This window comes from Silene latifolia, chromosome X (assembly GCF_048544455.1).
Source record: "Silene latifolia isolate original U9 population chromosome X, ASM4854445v1, whole genome shotgun sequence".
NCBI lineage: Eukaryota > Viridiplantae > Streptophyta > Magnoliopsida > Caryophyllales > Caryophyllaceae > Silene > Silene latifolia.
The window spans coordinates 343,002,577-343,020,987 of NC_133537.1; the positions used below are offsets into that span (position 1 = coordinate 343,002,577).

The 18,411-nt window shown below is 37.4% G+C and overlaps 4 protein-coding genes across 4 annotated transcripts; 2 read left to right on the forward strand and 2 right to left on the reverse strand.

Moving 5' to 3' along the window:
• The first annotated feature begins 958 nt into the window (after positions 1 to 958).
• On the forward strand, positions 959 to 4,146 carry LOC141619645 (phosphoglycerate mutase-like protein AT74). Its single transcript, XM_074436664.1, has 2 exons — positions 959 to 1,500; positions 3,527 to 4,146. Exons 1-2 carry the CDS (start codon positions 1,053 to 1,055, stop codon positions 3,955 to 3,957), a joined length of 879 nt encoding a protein of 292 aa, XP_074292765.1. The 5' UTR covers positions 959 to 1,052; the 3' UTR covers positions 3,958 to 4,146.
• A 484-nt stretch (positions 4,147 to 4,630) lies between these two features.
• Positions 4,631 to 7,865, reverse strand: LOC141619644 (uncharacterized). The gene is made up of 7 exons (XM_074436663.1): positions 7,469 to 7,865; positions 6,045 to 6,124; positions 5,881 to 5,941; positions 5,545 to 5,602; positions 5,409 to 5,466; positions 5,111 to 5,183; positions 4,631 to 4,954 (listed from the first exon to the last, which is right to left on the reverse strand). The coding sequence occupies exons 1-7, from the start codon at positions 7,787 to 7,789 to the stop codon at positions 4,862 to 4,864; spliced, it is 744 nt and encodes a 247-aa protein (XP_074292764.1). The 5' UTR covers positions 7,790 to 7,865; the 3' UTR covers positions 4,631 to 4,861.
• A 1,199-nt stretch (positions 7,866 to 9,064) lies between these two features.
• On the reverse strand, positions 9,065 to 11,588 carry LOC141619646 (GDSL esterase/lipase At1g54790-like). The gene is made up of 5 exons (XM_074436665.1): positions 11,313 to 11,588; positions 10,905 to 11,102; positions 10,646 to 10,812; positions 9,501 to 9,771; positions 9,065 to 9,410 (listed from the first exon to the last, which is right to left on the reverse strand). Exons 1-5 carry the CDS (start codon positions 11,545 to 11,547, stop codon positions 9,142 to 9,144), a joined length of 1,140 nt encoding a protein of 379 aa, XP_074292766.1. The 5' UTR covers positions 11,548 to 11,588; the 3' UTR covers positions 9,065 to 9,141.
• Positions 11,589 to 12,720: 1,132 nt separating this feature from the next.
• On the forward strand, positions 12,721 to 18,153 carry LOC141619649 (kinesin-like protein KIN-1). Its single transcript, XM_074436667.1, has 15 exons — positions 12,721 to 13,049; positions 13,149 to 13,251; positions 14,210 to 14,253; positions 14,823 to 14,852; positions 14,923 to 15,045; positions 15,136 to 15,161; positions 15,279 to 15,360; positions 15,651 to 15,692; positions 15,772 to 15,805; positions 15,919 to 15,994; positions 16,321 to 16,540; positions 16,627 to 16,718; positions 17,281 to 17,392; positions 17,503 to 17,682; positions 17,787 to 18,153. The coding sequence occupies exons 1-15, from the start codon at positions 12,936 to 12,938 to the stop codon at positions 17,901 to 17,903; spliced, it is 1,395 nt and encodes a 464-aa protein (XP_074292768.1). The 5' UTR covers positions 12,721 to 12,935; the 3' UTR covers positions 17,904 to 18,153.
• The last annotated feature ends 258 nt before the right edge of the window (positions 18,154 to 18,411 follow it).

The following is an 18,411-nucleotide window of genomic DNA, read 5'->3' on the forward strand; positions in this document are numbered from 1 at the left end:
CACCCGTGGCTTGTAGAGTAATGTCTTTGGTTGGATTCTTCTTGTCCTTATCGTTCCTCTCGGCCTCTCCTGCAACAATGAACGAAGGCGGGGCTTGGCTTTGTGCAGCGTACTCACTCCGACGCTCAAGTCGAAACTCAAAGGATTAAGTTGTGTTGCTTGGCTAGGTATGTATTGTAGAGAGATGGGGAGATATTACAGGATGAATAGTGTATTTAGGTTAAGTTGTGGGATCCTTTCCTCAATGAAGGTTGAGGAGTATATATAGGCTTTCACCTTTTGTCACGTAGTGACCAAGTGGCCAAGTGGCGATCGGTGGAAAGACAGATTCTACCCTCGGTAGATGGACCTACGGCGGCGTAGAGGGTCTTGGATGTGAGTACGCGGATATGTGCCCCGGCTGGCGGGTTGCCATGCCGATACCCAGCTAGCAGTAGGTGCCGATGGGTCATCGGCTAAGCGGTCTAAGTCGTTGACTTGCTGTGGATATCTTTGACCTCGTTCAATATGTTGACTTGGTCAGCGGTGCAGAATATGCCCCATCAAATCTAAAAGAAGAACCCATTGTTCATAAACCTTGCAAAACTGACCGACCCGTACCCAACCTGACACTCTGACTGTGAACTTGTGATTGACTCGTAACCCAAATTGACCCGATCAATATGACCCGTCTCGAATGTTTATTGTTGCATGTAATCCATCATCTCAAAAATAACTTAGTAATAACAAACCAGAAATGACCCGAATTGACCTGAAATCTGTTAAATCGAAATAACCCGACCAAATGACCCAACCCATATCCAACTCAATTACCCCATTTTACCAAGTCTATTTGTCCATAAGATAAGGTAAACCCAACAATTAAGCTTACAAAGAATCTACCACCTATACTCCCTTTCCCCACCATTTCCACTCTTTTCAAAACCCTTATAAATACCCCAAAATTCCCCAAATCTAACCCCTTCCACAATCCACACCCCCAAAAACCTCCCAATTTCTACCAATACTAAAAACCCGTCTTAAACAAGAATTTGTATTTATTCCGAACCAAAATGGGACACCCAAACAACAACCACAGGCTCCCAAAGCGAATAATCCTAGTCCGCCACGGCGAAAGCCAAGGAAACACAAACCCAACAACCTACTCAACAACCCCAGACCACAAAATCCCCTTAACCCAAACCGGCATAACCCAAGCCCGAACCACAGGCTCGGCAATCCGAAAAATCCTCAACAATTCCTCATCTCCATGGATGGTTTACTTCTATGTTTCACCATACGAGCGAACCCGGTCCACTCTTCGTGAAATCGGGCGCTCGTTCTCGAAAAATAGGATTATTGGAGTTAGAGAAGAGTGTAGAATTAGAGAACAAGATTTTGGGAATTTTCAGGTTGCGGAAAGGATGAAGATTATTAAACAAACTCGTGAACGGTTTGGAAGGTTTTTTTATCGGTTTCCTGAGGGTGAATCTGCTGCTGATGTTTTTGATCGTGTTTCCAGTTATGTTTCTTTTACTTTATTTACTTTTTACTGTTAGTCTCGTGTAAAACGGTTTTATATTAGTGGGTAAAACAGTAAAAGTAGTTATTAAAAGAACCCGGTTTATAATAAATTATGGAAGACCGGCTTATAGAAGTTTATGTTGGTTTTGATTGGTTTTTTGCTGTTTATGTTGATAATTACTTGATTAATGACCGGAAATGTTCGATTTTTAGTTAAAATTTTCGATTTTTTTCATTAGTTTAGCTCATTTCAGTAGCAATTACCATGGAAATTTAATTTAATTGTGTTTGATCTTTTCTGTTTTGTTGGTTTTGATTGATTCTTGTTTATGTTGATAATTATGGAGTATTGAATTAATGGCCGCGGGCCCGCGGTGGAGCTAGGGGGTTAGCAGGGACGGTCGCCCAAGGAATTTTTTCGATTTTTTAGTTAATACTCCCTCCCATTCACAATAAACCTCCCTATTTCCTTTTTCGGTTACTCACAATAATCTCCCTATTTCCTTTTTTGGTAAGTGTTTGTGTGGTCCAAATTTAATTGTATGGTGGGGTAGTGTATTTGTGTGGTCCAAATTTAATTATATGGTGGGGTAGTGTGTTTCCTTAATTTTTGTGCCAAAATGAAATGGGAGGTTTATTGTGAATGGGAGGGAGTATATTGTTTTAGAATTTATCTTTAGTTTACCTTATTTTATACGTAACAACAAATCTTAGCTCCTACTAACGGTAAATCTTGACTCCGCCACTAATTAGCTTGTTGAAGTTTCTTTGGTTGTTGGTTTTGATTGGTTTGAGTATTAGATGGGTGTTCTTTACTTTACCTCATTTAGTTAGTTAAGGCAAATCTCGGTTTTTAGTTAACATTGTAGATTAATCTTTAGTTTACCTCATTTAGTTAGTAATGGCAATCTTAGCTCCTAAGTTCTAACGGCAAATCTTGGCTCCGCCATTGATTAGCTTGTTGAAGTTTCTTTGGTGTTCTTTTTTGTTTTATTTTTCGAAGCTTGTCGTTTCTCAGGTTGAAAATTTGTTGTTTTGATTAATTAATTTACTGAGGTAGCTGATTTGTTTAGTATATTTCAGTGGAACCAAGAGATCAAATGAACTATTAGTTGGATTGGACTAGGGAAATGCACAGTTCATTTTTTATTTCGAGTCATTGGGAAATAAATCCGGACTCCAAGACTTGCTTTAACAGTTTAACCTGTTATAAACGGCAGGACTTTGAGTCTTGAGGAATTCAGATAATGTTTCTTTTGTCCGTTTTTGATCAAAAGATTCATGCGGGATGGTTTCTTTGAACATTTCATGTATCAGAAATTTAGAAGTAGTCAGACGAGTCTGGATATGAGGAAACGGTAATATGTTAATGCGAAATTGTGGATTGACTTTAATGTGGATAGTTGTATTAAATTAGAATATTACATGAACTTGGCTGCATGAAAATTGTTCAAATAGTTAATTAGTTGTCACCATGTCATGATTCTTGATAAGTGATCGGTTTATTGACTCGTATTTTTTATTTTGATGAAAACTGACTGGTGGTAAACTTTCTAAGTCAATAATTCCGCAAATATAATGTCAAAGCATGCACTAAAAATTCCGAAAAGCATGCACAGTGCTTTAAGTAATTAGGGCATGAGAACTTAATCTAGTGAGCAATGTCATATTTCTGTAAATGTGTTTCTTTGTCGCTGCCGTCCCTTCTGCTGCAACCAACTTCGGATTGAGTTGGTTCAATTCATGCATTCTGTCATATGGAAATGTTCTATTTGGGTCTGGGGAGGTTTGACGGGTCTACTTATCAACAATTTGTGGCATTTTTCTACCCGTGGTTGGTCACATGGAGATTGTTCTATTTGGGTCTTGGGAGGTTTGACGGGTCTACTTATCAACAATATGTGGCATTTGTGGCACAAGGGTCACTAGGATCATCGTCTATGTTACATGGCCGTATTAGCCATTTTGATTCCTAGCGAACTTTACTAGTTATCCTGACACAAATGAATGATGTAAACTGCAGGTTTTATGGAATCTCTATGGAGGGACATAGACTTGAACAGACTTCACCCGCACCCCGGCCATGACCTAAATCTGATCATAGTAACCCACGGGCTCAGCTCGCGTGTTTTTTTGATGAAGTGGTTTAAATGGACTGTTGAACAGTTCGAGCTTCTCAACAACCCAGAGAATTGCGAGTACCGGATAATGGAATTGGGTGAAGGAGGAGAGTACAGCCTGGCAGTTCACCACTCAGAGGAACAGATGCTCGAATGGGGTCTCTCTCCCGAAATGGTAGCTGATCAAAAATGGAGGGTTCATGCTAAACGAGGTGAATGGAATGAAAAATGTTCATGGTATCTCGATGGCTTCTTTGACAACCTAGCAACTGATACAGATACAGATAGCAGCGCGGAAGAGGGTTCTGATCATTTTGAAGACTGTGGAAGTTGAAGATCGACTATACTTTTGTACAGGCCAGCACGTCATTGGTTGCAGATTCTTTCGTTAATGTTCGTTAATGTTTAAGCTAATTCTAACCTCCTCATCTCTGTGTTGGATTCCGAATTGTTGTACTTATGAACAGTCGCCATTGTACCCGTTGTAGTTAATAGAAATCTAATCAATTCAAGTGTTTGTTAATATGTTCACTTGTGTTGTCAATTGTGCCAGTTGTTTATTGCAATTTATGTCCCAACAGTTGAGCATGGTACGAAAATGCAGTACTGATCCGCGGACCATGCATGAGTATATGACAATCTGATCCGCGGACCATGGTACGAAAATGCAGTACTGATTGCTACATTGCAATAATGGTGGCAAGATTGCGGTACTGGTGGTTAACGTAATCGATCGCCACTGTTGCGGCCATAATTTTATTTTATTTTACTAAAACTGTGTACTCTTCGTTCTTATAAGAAAAAATAACCAGTGGTATAGGGAAACTTCGAAGAAATATCAATAAATATTGGCTGTATTTTACAAGTATTTGTTGCTGCAACTGAAATACGGCTATTTTTTTGTGATCCGGTGTAACATAACGGGAAATAACGCAATGGCAACCCAAGTTTTCACTCCACTACCGCCATAAAAATGATGTAACAGGCGCGCTTTTGATATCATGACCTGAGACAAACTACGATATGATACAATGAACAAGATATGAATCAAAATTGGAGGAAAAAAATACATAAGTTTTGTTTTCGGAAGCTTAATACATGGACTTTAAGACCATTTCTTATCAACTTACCACCAGACTCGATGATTGTACGCTTTTTTTTTTTCCCGATCTTTCAGCAATGAAGAAATTAATCGAACAAAAAGAAGGCCACTACAATGTAATATACTCCTGTTAGGACTACAACAAGGACAATGACAAGGCAGCACTGCGAAGCTTCATGCCGTCACTTTCCCATCTAGACTGTGGCGCAGTTGCTCCGGCAACAACTGCCTGCACCATTAAAAATTTCAGGTATTAATTTAAACTCAGAATGTAAATTTTAATGATGGGACATTCGGAAATAGTCTCTGTAATCTCTATATTGATCACAAGAGTAATTCTTCTTGGCAAATAAATCAAGCCTCATGGCAGAAGTCGACTGCATACCTTTCCTCTATTAACAGCTGCTACCAATGCAACATGTTGTCCGTCTCTACCAAACTCGTAGAAATAGTAAGTCCTGAATGACACGAGATTCAGCAAATTTAGACCAGGTAATTTGGTAAGTACTCAAAAGAAAACACGAACAGCTAAAATAAATTTAATTTATTCATAATTGAAGAAGTTATCAGCGCAATTTGGACAACTTCGACAAAAAAGGTCAGATCTTCCGAACTTCCCCTATGTAAAGCAACAATACGAGGAACCCGCGAGAGACAGTCAAAGCAAAATCATTAAGTAATACCTGAAACCTTCGTCTTCTTTTATTTTTATAGTTCGTGCAGTGTATAGTCTAGCCCCGCCTGATACCACACCAGGCAAACAATCAGATCATAATAAACAGGCCAGTCTAGTGAACAGACATCAGAAAATTTACATACCTGGAATGAAAAGCTTTGCGGCCTCTTTAAGCGAGCCTAGATTACTGATATCCTGAGCCTGCAATCCCAAGAACATGAAATTTTAACAGGGTGAACGTGTCTTTGTCTAAAGATGAATGCACGCCTACAGCGCAGCTCTATGTGAATGTTTCATTCCACTGTCAGATAACTTGTGAAGAACAGAACAAACACAAAACAGAATACAGTCGGAAAGTAAATGACATAACGTAAAAGACTCGAGATTGATAGCTGTAATTTTCGAACAAAAGCAATCTGTTTCTTCTAGGATCTCGGACAGTAAAAGTGAGAAATCCCTTTACAGAAATAGGAACAGACCTCAAGGAAGGTGAGCTTCAGTGAGTTGGATGGCTTGATAATGACACTCAATACTTCATACCTGATGTATGCGAATCAGGAACCTTAGTTATCGAGAACTCCCGAAAAGGGAGTAAACAATCATGAAGGCAAGCAAAAATGAGAAGAAAAGAACAGTTCTATACCCATCAGTAGATGCAAACCGTGCAGCAAACGTCTTAGTTTTTGCCTTATCTCCATAAAGCGATAAGCCTTGATTAAAATCCTTCAAAGATAAATTGGAACTGAATCAACATTAGTCGCGGAAAAATCAACCTACGTCATATAAGACAAGGGTAATGAAATTCAGTATCCACCTGCATCCAACATGTCACGAAACCATCTCAACCAAAAGCTTAAGCTAATGGTTGGAGTACCAAGATCGGTTTTATACTTTTAATAAGCCCCCTCACACGAATGCCCTTTGGGCTTGAAGTGTGGATGCAACTGCAGACCCTCCTCCCCCCATACCTGGTGCTAATATTCCACTTTAAAATTGTTTTTTTTTTTTTTGGTCTAAACCATCCGGTAATCCGAACCATATTGGGCCGACTAATCCGAATTTCGGGGCGTGTCCAAGGATTACGGTATTTAAACCCCTCTCAATCGCAGTTGTGGGAGATCGATCCGCAGACATACAGTGCAGAACACATACACACTGGCTCTGATATTCCACTTTAAAATTGTGGGGGGTGAGATTCGAACCCGTGACCTTTGGTCACACTGGCTCTGATACCATGTCAAAAAAATTATCTCAACCAAAAGCTTAAGCTAATGGTTAAGCTAATGGTTGGAGTACCAAGATCGATTTTATACTTTTAACACAACACAACACTAAACATAGAACCATGAACAACTACCAAGTCTCTCGGTGTTAACAATAGGTAAGAGTAAGACTGCGTACATTCAACCCATACCCCGTCATTTGCAGGAACCATTGAGGTTGAGGTACTGGGATAATGTTGATAATGTTGTTCCTCTTATATAACTACCAATTTTGTTAATTCCATATAAACGCTTTACCCCCTTCGTCTCAATCATTCGTCCCAATCTTCGTCCATAAATAACCCTTCTAAAGAATATTAACAAATGATTGGGACGGAGGAAATATGTGCCAACTGCCAAGCTAAATCAAGGTTTCATCCGCAACCAATTCACAATCAAATGAGTAACTAACTAACTAACTACTTGCTTTTCGAACTAGTCCCTCCGTTGTAATCATTTGTTTACCTTTTTTTCATTCTATTTGAGCAGTATTTTAATCACAAAATGATTGGGACGAAAGGAGTCTTAGTCTTTTTGTCACAGTCAATTGTTTACTTTTTTTTCTCGTAATATTAAATTAATCAAAAATAAACAAATGATCGGACCAATCGGTTAAAATGTAAATATCAGGTTGAAGGGAGTAGGGACCAGGGAGTGATAACTAACTACATTCAACAAAAAAATAATGCAAAACACAGTAAAATACTCCCTCGGTCTCGGTCCCAATTATTTGTTTACGATAAATCAATAAATAAATGATTGAGACGGTGAGAGTAAAAATAAAAGAGAAGGGAGATAGATAGACCTCAGGCTCCATAATATCCTGAAACTGAGGAGGAACCCGAATAGAAAACCCGTCTCCATAAAACTGAAACCATGACTTAGTATTCAAAATCCCAGAAAATAATGATTTTGATGGAGTTTGAGAAGATTCAGCAGCAAAAACTGCATTATTTTGCCTAAGGGTAGTAAAAGAAGCAATGCAAAGAGATAATGAATGTAAAATAAATTCTCTTTTTTTAGAGATTAAGGAGATATTGTGTGTAGGTAAGTTGGGTTTAGTGTTTTGTTGGTTGGGTTTGGAATGTGAGTTGAGGGAAGCATGAGAATAGAGGAGAATTGCCATGGAAATTGGAATGTTAAGGTGTTTGCCATAGGGAGTTTGTGAGTTTAGATAGTGTGGGGTTGGGATAATGTTTGTGGGATTATTATAGGTAAGGTGTTAAAAAGGGTGGAAGTCGGGTCATGGACTCGAGTCATCGGGTCAACACGGTTTTTGCAGGGCAGTTGTGTTAAAACCGTGTTGAGCCGATCACCCGTGACTCAAGTTTCACCCTTTACACTTTATCTATCAGAGATGGTCATGGGTCGGGCTAAACTGAATCAGGGGTAGGTTGGGTTGGGCCACTTGACCTTGATCTGTTTGAGCTCAGGCATGACCCTGGCTCAGTGCGAGTTCTAGTAGGGCAAGCCTGGCCAGGTGGGCTAGACCAATCTTTTATTTTTATTCTAGCGTTTTGGACGAATTAGGGTTAGGCCAAGTTGGGAGAGCTAACCTGGGGGACGGGCGATTTGGCTACTTCACAAGTTAGGTGGGCAGTAGGAGAAGCGGCCCGATGGTCAAGTCAGGCTAACCCGCTTGCTTGACCAACTTCGGCACAGGTCAAACACAAACACGGTTCGGGTAAAAAATAAGTTTTCAACCCTATATGGTCCATTGCAATATGATGGGTTAGGAGGAGGTGGGCTAAGGGACATATTTTTTGGCTTTTTTACATGCCTAGCATAGCATGGTTCATTGGGCCAATTCACTTTTTTTTTTTTATGTGTTTTAGCCTTATTTTTCATTTCATTTTCTTACTTTCTTTAGCCTTTTCTTTTGATGCCATGAGCTCATCATTTGCTAAAGTCCCTTCAACATCCAATACCTTTTTGATTGCTTAAAGCCTTAAACCATTTGTACAATCTTAAGTTATGGCATTTAAGGTATGCTTGGTTTGAGAAAAAATATTTTCCAAGAAGGATCTAATTTTAACGGTAAATGCTTTTATAGACACACGGACAAAACCCAGAAATATTTATTTACGTGTTAAAACTTTTGAGTTCATTACTACATAAAAGTTGTAGATTCCATGACAAGACGCGGAAAAATAATTGTTTTACAATGTTAAAAACGCTTGTGTGACCAGGGCCCGTTAAATGGATTTGAGAGGCTCAATTCTACAAGATAATTTGAGATCTCATATAATAGGAAATCTTAGTTTTTGTAGCAAATAATATTCAAACCTAACACTCAGCTAACAAACAAGAAGAAATGATTGGGTATGAGTCTGGTTCTCAGAACCTTTTGAACATGCTAATAGCCGGCCCTGTGTGTGCCGTGACCGATTTCCATGAGTTTGAGAACTTGTACCAAATTAAGAAAAATACTTGATAATGAATTAGATTACATACATTACACTATATATACATTGTGTTTTAGAACTTGAGTTTTATAAGAAAAGGCATCTTGTCTGAGAAAGGAGGATCAGAATATTTTCCTGTCAGTATTTGTGATGAAACATACTCATTTGCTGCTTCTGAATAATGTATACCATCCCAATTTACATATTCCGTGCTGTCGTCGCATGCGTTGGCTGTGACTGATGTTCCATTTATAACTTTAGTTTGCCCACACATCACTCGACTGTCGTAATTTACTGGTGCTCCTCCGTATCCACAGCATGCCATGATCGGTTGCTCAAAACCTGCAATTTTGTTCAGAAGGGCTTAACTGTTTGTTTCTTTAACCTGTGTTACTCCGACTCTTCATTATTTCAGACGCGATATTTACTCACCATATCTTGAGTAGTTTGAAATGAGATTAGACTTTACTGTGTATATATCGACATAAGTTACATTCGCGTCTCCATACTGTCCCATCAGTTTTTTGCTTAGAGCATGGAGCTGCAGATTGAAAAGCTGTGCAGCTTGGTTGTGTGCACTAACACACCCTAAATTATCCAATTTTGTCGGGTCAGTTCCGAACTTGGCTATATTCTGTGGTAAGCATCCGAGTGGACCCGTATTGTGAATCCAAAAATACCTTGCTCCTTCGTCGTACAATTTCTACAACAACAACAACATCAGAGCCTTAATCATCCTTTAGAACCGTCCATGGATGAACGCACACCTCAGAATTCGAAAAAAAAAGGAAAAATTGAAAAACAAAAGGAATAGCGAAAGATAATACAAAGTCAAGTCAAGGTAAATTTAAATTTATAGGTTTTAAAATCGAAGTTTGGATTTTTTTTATAAAAAAACTTAAAATTTAAATCGAGAATAAAGATTAAAAACGGTTTTGAAAACCGAAGTAGAAATTAAGGATCCAGAATACCTTAAAAGTAAACCAAGTAAAATATATAAGAAAATAGTTGGTAAAAAAGGACACGAGAACAATTTTTTTTAAAAAATAAAAACACTAAATATGTCAAATAACATCAAATACTAAAAATCCACGTATATTTACTATACAGATTTTAAACATTTTTTTTAATTTTCATCATACAATTTCTAAAACCAAATAAAATTACCCTTTGTTACTCGATGAAAAACAAAAGGAAGAGCGAAACATAATATAAAGTCAAACCAAGATAAATTTATAGGTTTTAAAATCGAAGTCCGGATTTTTTTGTAAAAAATTAAAATTTAAATCGAGAATAAAGATTAAAAACGATTTTGAAAACCTAACTAGAAATTAAGGATACGGAATAAAGTAAACCAAGTAAAATATATAAGAAAATAGTTGGTAAAAAAGGAGACGAGAACAGTTTTTTTTTTAAAAAAAAAAATTAAATCAAAAAACTAAATATGTCAAATAACATCAAATACTAAAAATCCACGTATATTTACTATACAAGTTTTAAACTTTGTTACTCGAAGAGTTTACCAGCTGACGACATTTGTTGCCTGCAGTCGACAATTCGACATATAGGTACATTACCTTAATGCCAGTTTCAAATTCTTGCAAAATGTAAGGAATTGAGGCGAGAATTTGATCCAAAGTCTTTGAATAAAATGCTCCAGCAAGATCATTTTGGCCTATGTCGAACATGTAAAGCGCCTTATCAAAGAAATCCTGTCCGGGAATATATTTGTCGAATTTTCTACCTGTAAGAAAGAAGTTACTCTGATATTTACTGTATTTTTGTAATTGAAATAGCGATTTTCTTCAGAAAGAGGAAGAAAAATGATGAGCATACTTTTCGACAAATCTTGAACTTTATTTTTGAATCGGAGGAACTGAACCACCTGAATCCCGAATGAGAAAGGGCTAACTGAAGTAGCCGTAGCTGGAAGAATTGTTGATCCTGCAGCAGCAAAATTACTACCTCTGCGAAACATTGGTGCACCAACTGAGTCAAGATACGCGTTCAGGAATGGCAGGTCCATTGCATCCACTACAATTTGTAAACAGAATAATACTCAGGTTTCGCTCTAATTTGCTGATATAAGCAAATGTGTCTTAATAAGAATAAATATAAAGGTTTTGGTTGAGATGGTTCATCTATTATGGTATTAGAGCCAGTGTGACCAAGAGGTCACGGGTTCAAATCCTGTCAAGTTGACAGCACATGAAACAGAATGAAAAAATGAAAAAGGTTTATTACTGAGGAAATCGATGATCAAGCGGCCGTCACAGTATCTTCCTGATGGTTTGTGAAAGTAAGTCTGGCCATAGGGAGGACCCATGGACTCAAGGCCGGAAGCCACGAGTTCACCAGTGTCGGAATTAGAGTCACCGAAATTAAACACTGCAGGATAGTTAAAATCAGTGGATTTTACATAAGGTGTAAAAATAGATGCTAAGATAATAAAATGAAGAAACATTGTTTTTTTTGTCATGGCTGGTGAAATGTTACTGTTGGATTTCTATTAACATAAAATTTGGAACTAACTTTATACTTTTTATTGGTTGGTGGCAACAAAAGTTTGCTTTAAATCATGGAAATCTAACAGAAAAAAGGTTGCTTCTTGTGTTGAACATCAATACATGTATCCTTTATTTCTCAAGTTAAATGTGGATATAGTTGCAACTCTAGAAGTCATTAGGCTGAAATTTAGATTATCATTTATCACTAATGTATGTTGTTTTTGCACAACGGTTTTTATAATGTGTGCTATTGGGACCCTCATTGAGACGCTAAATATGGTAAAAATGAGTTTGTACATCAATCTGTCATACGTTATAAGAATCGGTTTTGTAATTAATAGAGACAAAAGAGTTGTTTAATGGGTAATTAATCTTGAGGGTGTTAAATGTGGCATATTGTTTGTGTGATTAGTGATAAAGTGACAATGATTGGTTACATGAAGGTTGCTTCAAATCATGGAAAGGCTTGCTTCATTTGTGTAACTAATTAATGTACCCTTCCAATTCTCCAATTTATATGGATTGAACTCATTGAAGTCTTGTTAATTTTATTTGGGTTTCCATTGGGCTCGGGCCTGAATCGACCTAGGCTGCCTCTACATATGGGCCGCTTCTCGAGCCACGATTAACAGGGGTGAGCAAATTTAGGTCCAGACCATAAAAATGGACCCAACTGAACCATTTGGACACAACCTTTTTCGAATTTATTAAGGTCCAGTCCTCATTTGTTGGACCTTTGGTTTTCAGTCCGGTCCGATTCAGGACCGATTACTTTACTCCGAGCCAAATGGACCGAATTTGATGCTTTTCAAGACTAAATATTAGTATAAGTTTAAGAAGGAAACACGTTATTATCTACCTTCAAATGACATTATAAAGTTAATATTACTCATTATTTAAATTTAATACGCCAGAATAGTAGTTTGATTATTTATTATCTTTAATTTATTAAAATCGAAGTTAATGAATAGTAAAAATTAGGTCCGGATTCGGTTCAATTTTTCGGTACGAGTCCATAGGGGTGGGCATCGGTCCAAAACATGTTCTGATTTGGTTCGATCCAGTCCGGCCTCAGACCGACCCACATGACTACACATAACATAACTACATAAGTAGTCAAGGTGCCAAATCTAATTAGGGCAATTACGGAGTTTAGCAACTTCCGATTTCAATCACAAAGTTCGTCTCCCTTCCAAAACTTCCCGCCATTACCACTTCCCTTCCCCTCTCTCTCACTCCACAACACAATCGCACACTCAAATCCGTCAACAATACAACAATAATTCACAATTTTTAATCAATTCAAACTTCTCCCTAACCTCTTCGCGTTCAATTATCGTTTTCGCAGACGATTTCCGCAATGTCTAAGGTAATAATCTGCGCTCGATTCCGGCCTCTAAGCTCCAGCGAAATCAAAGATCACGGCACTAGTGTAAGCATTCACCGCATCGACGACGATTCTTTCAATTTCAAGGTTTCGTGATTTTTCCTCTTTTTTGTATGAATTTTGTTTTCCTGTTGAATTTTATCTGATGTTGATAATCTATTAATTTCCGCTTGTGAAAATTGAAAGGATGAGAAAGACGGAGATTTGACGTTCAATTTCGATAAGGTGTTCTACGATGATTCTGCTCAAGCTAGTGTTTATGAATTTTTAGCCTTGCCGATTGTTCAAGGTAACGAAATCTTCCTGTAAAGTTGATTTTTATGTATGATTTTAGTTTATTTTGTGAGAAGATTGAGATAGAATGCGATTTTAGTCGGTATATTTCGAGGAGGAACTGTCTAAAAAACCGGTATTGCGATATCATGATCATATATTGCCGCTGATAGTGAAATGTTCTATTTACTGATTTATTTTATGTATGAATTCTTGTTTATCTTGTGTGAAAATTGTGAAATAATGCGATTTTAGTCGGTATATTTTGAGGAGGAACTGTCTAAAAAACCGGTATTGCGACATCATGATCATATATTGCTGCTGATAGTGAAATGTTCTAGTTACTGTTTTATTTTATGTATGAATTCTTGTTTGTGTGAAAATTGTGAAATAATGCGATTTTAGTCGGTATATTTCGAGGAGGAACTGTTAAAGCAGTCAGTTATAGGACATTATGATCAAATGTAGCAGCTGATAGTGTAATGCTATAGTTTAGAGAAATAATGCTTAAATTTTAGTCGTTATATTTCGTGGCAGAACTATTTAAAAATGTCGGTTATGAGAGCAACATCATGATGAAATGTTGCTGCTTATAGTGAATGTTGTTGTTTAAAGAAATGTTTTAGTTGTAATGTATAGGTTAGTACATTAAATGTCTTGATTGAAATTATGTGTTTGTCACAAAAGCAAGCAGCGAATTGCCGAATTCTATTCAGATTCTTAATAATGGTATTACGGCGTTTTATTAGGTGGATGTTAGTATTTGGCGCTATGTAGCAGTTGCTTATGTACTTTGTATGACATATAAATGCTACGAAGTAGTGTATAAGATTAGTTGTTGTTTTGATTTGATTTGTGGTGAAATCGGAGATGTTTATGTGTTGTTTGACGAATTGCTTGAAAGAGAGCTGAAATTCAGACAAAATGCTAATTTGATTTCTCTACTGTTTTCAATTGTGATGCAAATTTTCCAGATGCCATTAATGCAATCAATGGGACAATCATCACTTACGGCCAGGTGAGTTTTCGCGTGTTTCATGTTTTAGTTACGGAACATTCAGGGATGTGATCAGCAAATGTTTCATTACATATTTGGTATGTTGAACTTCAGTTACTGTGCCAGTGTTTCTGATGTTGAAATTATTTTGAGCGTAAAAGTAGTTAGTTGGAAAACACTTCTTTGATGTATAGATTATAGAACAGGTGAGCCTTGCATCAAATATTCAAATGGTTTCTGTCATACTAGTGTAACACTCGTAACATGTTTTATTCCATCTATGGATCTTGAGATTTTGTTGAGTTGTTTTAGCCAATAAGACCACTGGAGCACAAATTTGCTAGATTCGCCATTTGAAGCATTTCTTAGAAGAAATGCATACATTTGTCTATCTAACTTGCAAGTAAATAGCTTAAAGAAATTGCACTATAGTCACGTTTACAAAGTACGGAGTGAAATGCTCTTGCCTACAGTAGGGTAAGGGGGTCTGATGTATGATTGTAGACAGTCTTCACTCTGTTCTGAAACAATGTGGTTTTCAGTTTTCACCCTTGTATGATGCTAACATGCTCCGTCTTATCTGGTTGCAGACTGGAGCTGGAAAGACATACAGCATGGAGGTGATTTCATGTTGTGAATTCTTTGTACTTAGATTTATGTCCAGAGCTGATAAAGGAACACTAAAATCAGGGACCTGGCATTGAAACGACTGATGACATGAAGAAAGGCCTCGTGCCACGAGTTATTGAAGGAATTTTTGAGATGATCAATTCTTCACAAGAAGCAACAACATACTCAGTTAAATTGTCAATGGTACTTCCACAGTTCCACTATGCTGGTTTATTCCTAATTGAAGACAGTTTTATTAAATTTCTGGTCGACTTACTATTTTCACTTGTGCAGGTTGAGATTTACATGGAAAAAGTGAGGTTCGTATCAGTAGTTAGTGATATTGTCCTGCTCTCTTCATGTGAAGATTTTGCGTGGGTCAGATTGCTATTTTGTCTTAAGAAATTGCGACTGATATGAACTAATGTGCTTATTAGGGACCTTCTCGATCTATCAAAGGATAACATACAGATCAAGGAGAACAAATCTCAAGGGATTTTGTTGTCGGGAGTCACTGAGGTGAGCTTAACATCGATTATGAACCCTGATATGCTACATAAATGAATTTCAGTATGTTCAATAACTGTGTTGAATTTCAAGTTCAGGAAGTATCCTTTCAAAAACGTGTTTCTTCTTGTTCTATTACTACGCTGGAAATATGTCTAATTTACCTTTCAATAGCCTGTTTAATCATTTTCATTAACTGTGTTAAACATTCAAATTAGGCATGTGAAATTGATGTTGGACTTCAACTTGTTGATAAATTCTGCATTTTCACATCCTTATGTAACTGGTGTAATGAATTTCAGATCCCTGTGCTGGAGGCTGCTGATGCATTGCAAATTTTATCTGTGAGTTCAGAATGGCTTCTAGCATCTTTTAATTCATTTTTAATTCGGTAGCTTCTGATATGGGACATTCAACATGTAGAGTGGAATTGCAAACAGGGCAGTCGGAGAGACCCGTTAGTATCTTCTGTCTTTTACATTATGACTACTGAATCTTTGATGTTGGGGTTTTACCTTATTCAAAAGTTCTAAGTTTTGGTGCTTTTGGTTTTGGACTTCCTTTCGATAGAGATGAATGTGGCGAGCAGTAGAAGTCACTGCATTTACATATTGACAGTCCAGCAAGATTTGCCATCTGATAAGAGGTATTGCTTTTTATGAAGTTTAAGTTTGTTGAAGAGACGAATGTCCTTGTGTAATATCACCTCCATTCCATTTTTACTGTCCTCATTTGACTCTAGTGTTCAAGAAATGTCAACTTTTATCGTTAAATTTTGCACACATTTGTAGAGTTAAAATGAAATACTTTTTGTTTATTTATCAAAACTATTTTTAAGAAATTCTAGATAGTGTACATTGTGAGAAAACATTGGTCAGACTTAACTTCGATTGACCAGCAAAGTTAAATGAGATAAAGAGCAATATGAACGGGATGAAAGGGTAACATTTCTCATCTGATACTTGTTTGCAGGACCAAAATGGGGAAATTGATTCTCGTCGACTTGGCAGGCTCTGAGAAAGTGGGGAAAACTGGGGCGGAAGGGAGGCTTCTGGAGGAGGCCAAGACAATTAACAAATCCTTGACAGCTCTGGGAAAAGTTGTAAATGCATTGACATGTAGCTCACAAAACAAGTTGAACCATATCCCTTATCGTGATTCTAAGCTTACACGAATGCTGCAAGATGCACTGGTTATTAATTCTCCATCTTCTCATGCTAGTACATTATATATTTGTCATATATGTCATTTGTTAAACGCCAGAAACTCGTCTTTCAGGGAGGTAGCTGCCGAATGGCATTGCTGTGCTGCTGTTCACCAAGCTCTTCAAATGCATCAGAAACTCTATCAACTCTTCGCTTTGGTGCAAGGTTGTTTCATTGAACTCTGATTATATATATAATGCTAGTTTACCCTGTTGGACATGCAACTTTGTTTTTCGATTTCAGTCAATTACTCAATACTTGGCGTGTGCTCATGATGACATTATTGTAATTTATGAGTATAGTACAAGAAAATACTCACTACAGCTCCTATTCAGTAGTCCCCTGTCTCATGAGGTTGTTTACATATTCCATTTTCGTATTGTCTGGTCCAATAGTTTACATTTCCTTTTTAGGCAAGTTTTGAGGGGTGAAGAGTGCGTGTTGGGCTCCGCACCTTACCTGCATGTGCTTACATAAAAAGTCTATTAAAAGCAAGCATAAATAACCTGATGAGACAGTTGGACAGTTGGTATAAGTTTGTTTTGTCTTCTTGTTTAGCTCTTCTGATTGTTCTGTTCTCCTCTATGGTAACGGTCAGTCGGGTGTTTTTATGGATAAGCTAGCAGCTACGAAACCGCATATTTCATACTAAAAATGTGTGTGTATACAATTGTTTTATGGAGTTCCAAAAAAATTACTCCCAACATTAATTTTCTTAATGGATCAGGGCACAACACATAAAAGCAGTTCCCTGTGTAACCACTCCTGAAGAGAAAAGCAACAAATCAGAACCTTCTGTTCAAGAAAAAGACGCTGCGTGCGAGAGAATTTTGAGCAAGGTAAGATTTTAATCCTTCGTATCCTTTATCTGCAGACTGCAGGCCCTCAACTTCAATTTATCAGCCTGATAAATAAATAAATAAGTAATATGCGACTTTCTATTGTATAGCTGCGGGAGAGAATGTGTGCTGAGGATGTAGATTTGCTTGAAGAGTTGTTCATACATGAAGGGATCATGTTTTACCCAACTTCAAATGAAGAGATAGAATCAGATTTGGATAATGTGACAGCCAAAGTAATTGCGTCCCTGCAGACTACCTTAGAAGAGCTTATTTCCACAGTCGATGAGGTAATTAAGGACTGAAACATTGATAATCAACATAATCCTAGCTCATACCGTACAAAACAAGTTAATTTTAAACTGTTATATGCTTGTGTTTTGGCGAGGTTCAGCTTCAAAAACAGAATAAGGCTCTCCGGGCAAAGCTTACAGTTTCAGAAAACCGAAGTTTATGGGATATGATATCAGGTGCTTTCAGCTTCCTTGGCATTCAACAAGCTGCTCACTGAAATCGACATGATATGATACAAAGGCGTAGAGGTATCCAACACTCCACTAATTGCCAACATTGAGTTGAATCTTGTGTATCTGAAAATACTATATGATCTCTGTAGTTTAACATCGTGGCAACGCTTCGTATATCCAACCCCCACAGCGCAGTAGATCCCCTATCTCGGTGATGCTCAACAGGCGGGAGCCAGTAAGGTGTATTCCATCTCATATCTGAGACGTAAAATTACAAGTTCAATTAAAGAATCATTAACTTTTCCATACTTGTCAAATATTATAAAAATGCGTAATATTGCCACGGTGCTATAGCATTCTTCCAAGAGAGTTTGAGTGTTTGACCTCGGATGTAATCGACTAAAAGCCTAAAAGTATAATGATGTGACATATTGACATCAAACACAAATTCTCATCGAAGACGGATAATTTTCGTCACAAGTTGAAGACGGGCCAAATGTCGTCATTTTAACGGCATATGTGACCATTTTAATGACAAACTGTTACACCTTA

Excerpts from the sequence above, each read along its gene's own strand:
- LOC141619645 (XM_074436664.1), top strand. The coding sequence starts at position 1,053 with ATGGGACACCCAAACAACAACCACAGGCTCCCAAAGCGAATAATCCTA. Across the intron at positions 1,501-3,526 it reads TGTTTTTGATCGTGTTTCCA|GTTTTATGGAATCTCTATGG; the intron begins GTTATGTTTCTT and ends TGTAAACTGCAG.
- LOC141619644 (XM_074436663.1), bottom strand. The coding sequence starts at position 7,789 with ATGGCAATTCTCCTCTATTCTCATGCTTCCCTCAACTCACATTCCAAA. Across the intron at positions 5,942-6,044 it reads CGGTTTGCATCTACTGATGG|GTATGAAGTATTGAGTGTCA; the intron begins GTATAGAACTGT and ends CGCATACATCAG. Across the intron at positions 5,467-5,544 it reads CGCAAAGCTTTTCATTCCAG|GCGGGGCTAGACTATACACT; the intron begins GTATGTAAATTT and ends GTGTGGTATCAG.
- LOC141619646 (XM_074436665.1), bottom strand. The coding sequence starts at position 11,547 with ATGACAAAAAAAACAATGTTTCTTCATTTTATTATCTTAGCATCTATT. Across the intron at positions 11,103-11,312 it reads CTTGATCATCGATTTCCTCA|TGGATGCAATGGACCTGCCA; the intron begins GTAATAAACCTT and ends TACAAATTGTAG. Across the intron at positions 10,813-10,904 it reads AGTTCAAGATTTGTCGAAAA|GTAGAAAATTCGACAAATAT; the intron begins GTATGCTCATCA and ends TCTTTCTTACAG.
- LOC141619649 (XM_074436667.1), top strand. The coding sequence starts at position 12,936 with ATGTCTAAGGTAATAATCTGCGCTCGATTCCGGCCTCTAAGCTCCAGC. Across the intron at positions 13,252-14,209 it reads AGCCTTGCCGATTGTTCAAG|ATGCCATTAATGCAATCAAT; the intron begins GTAACGAAATCT and ends CAAATTTTCCAG. Across the intron at positions 14,254-14,822 it reads CAATCATCACTTACGGCCAG|ACTGGAGCTGGAAAGACATA; the intron begins GTGAGTTTTCGC and ends ATCTGGTTGCAG.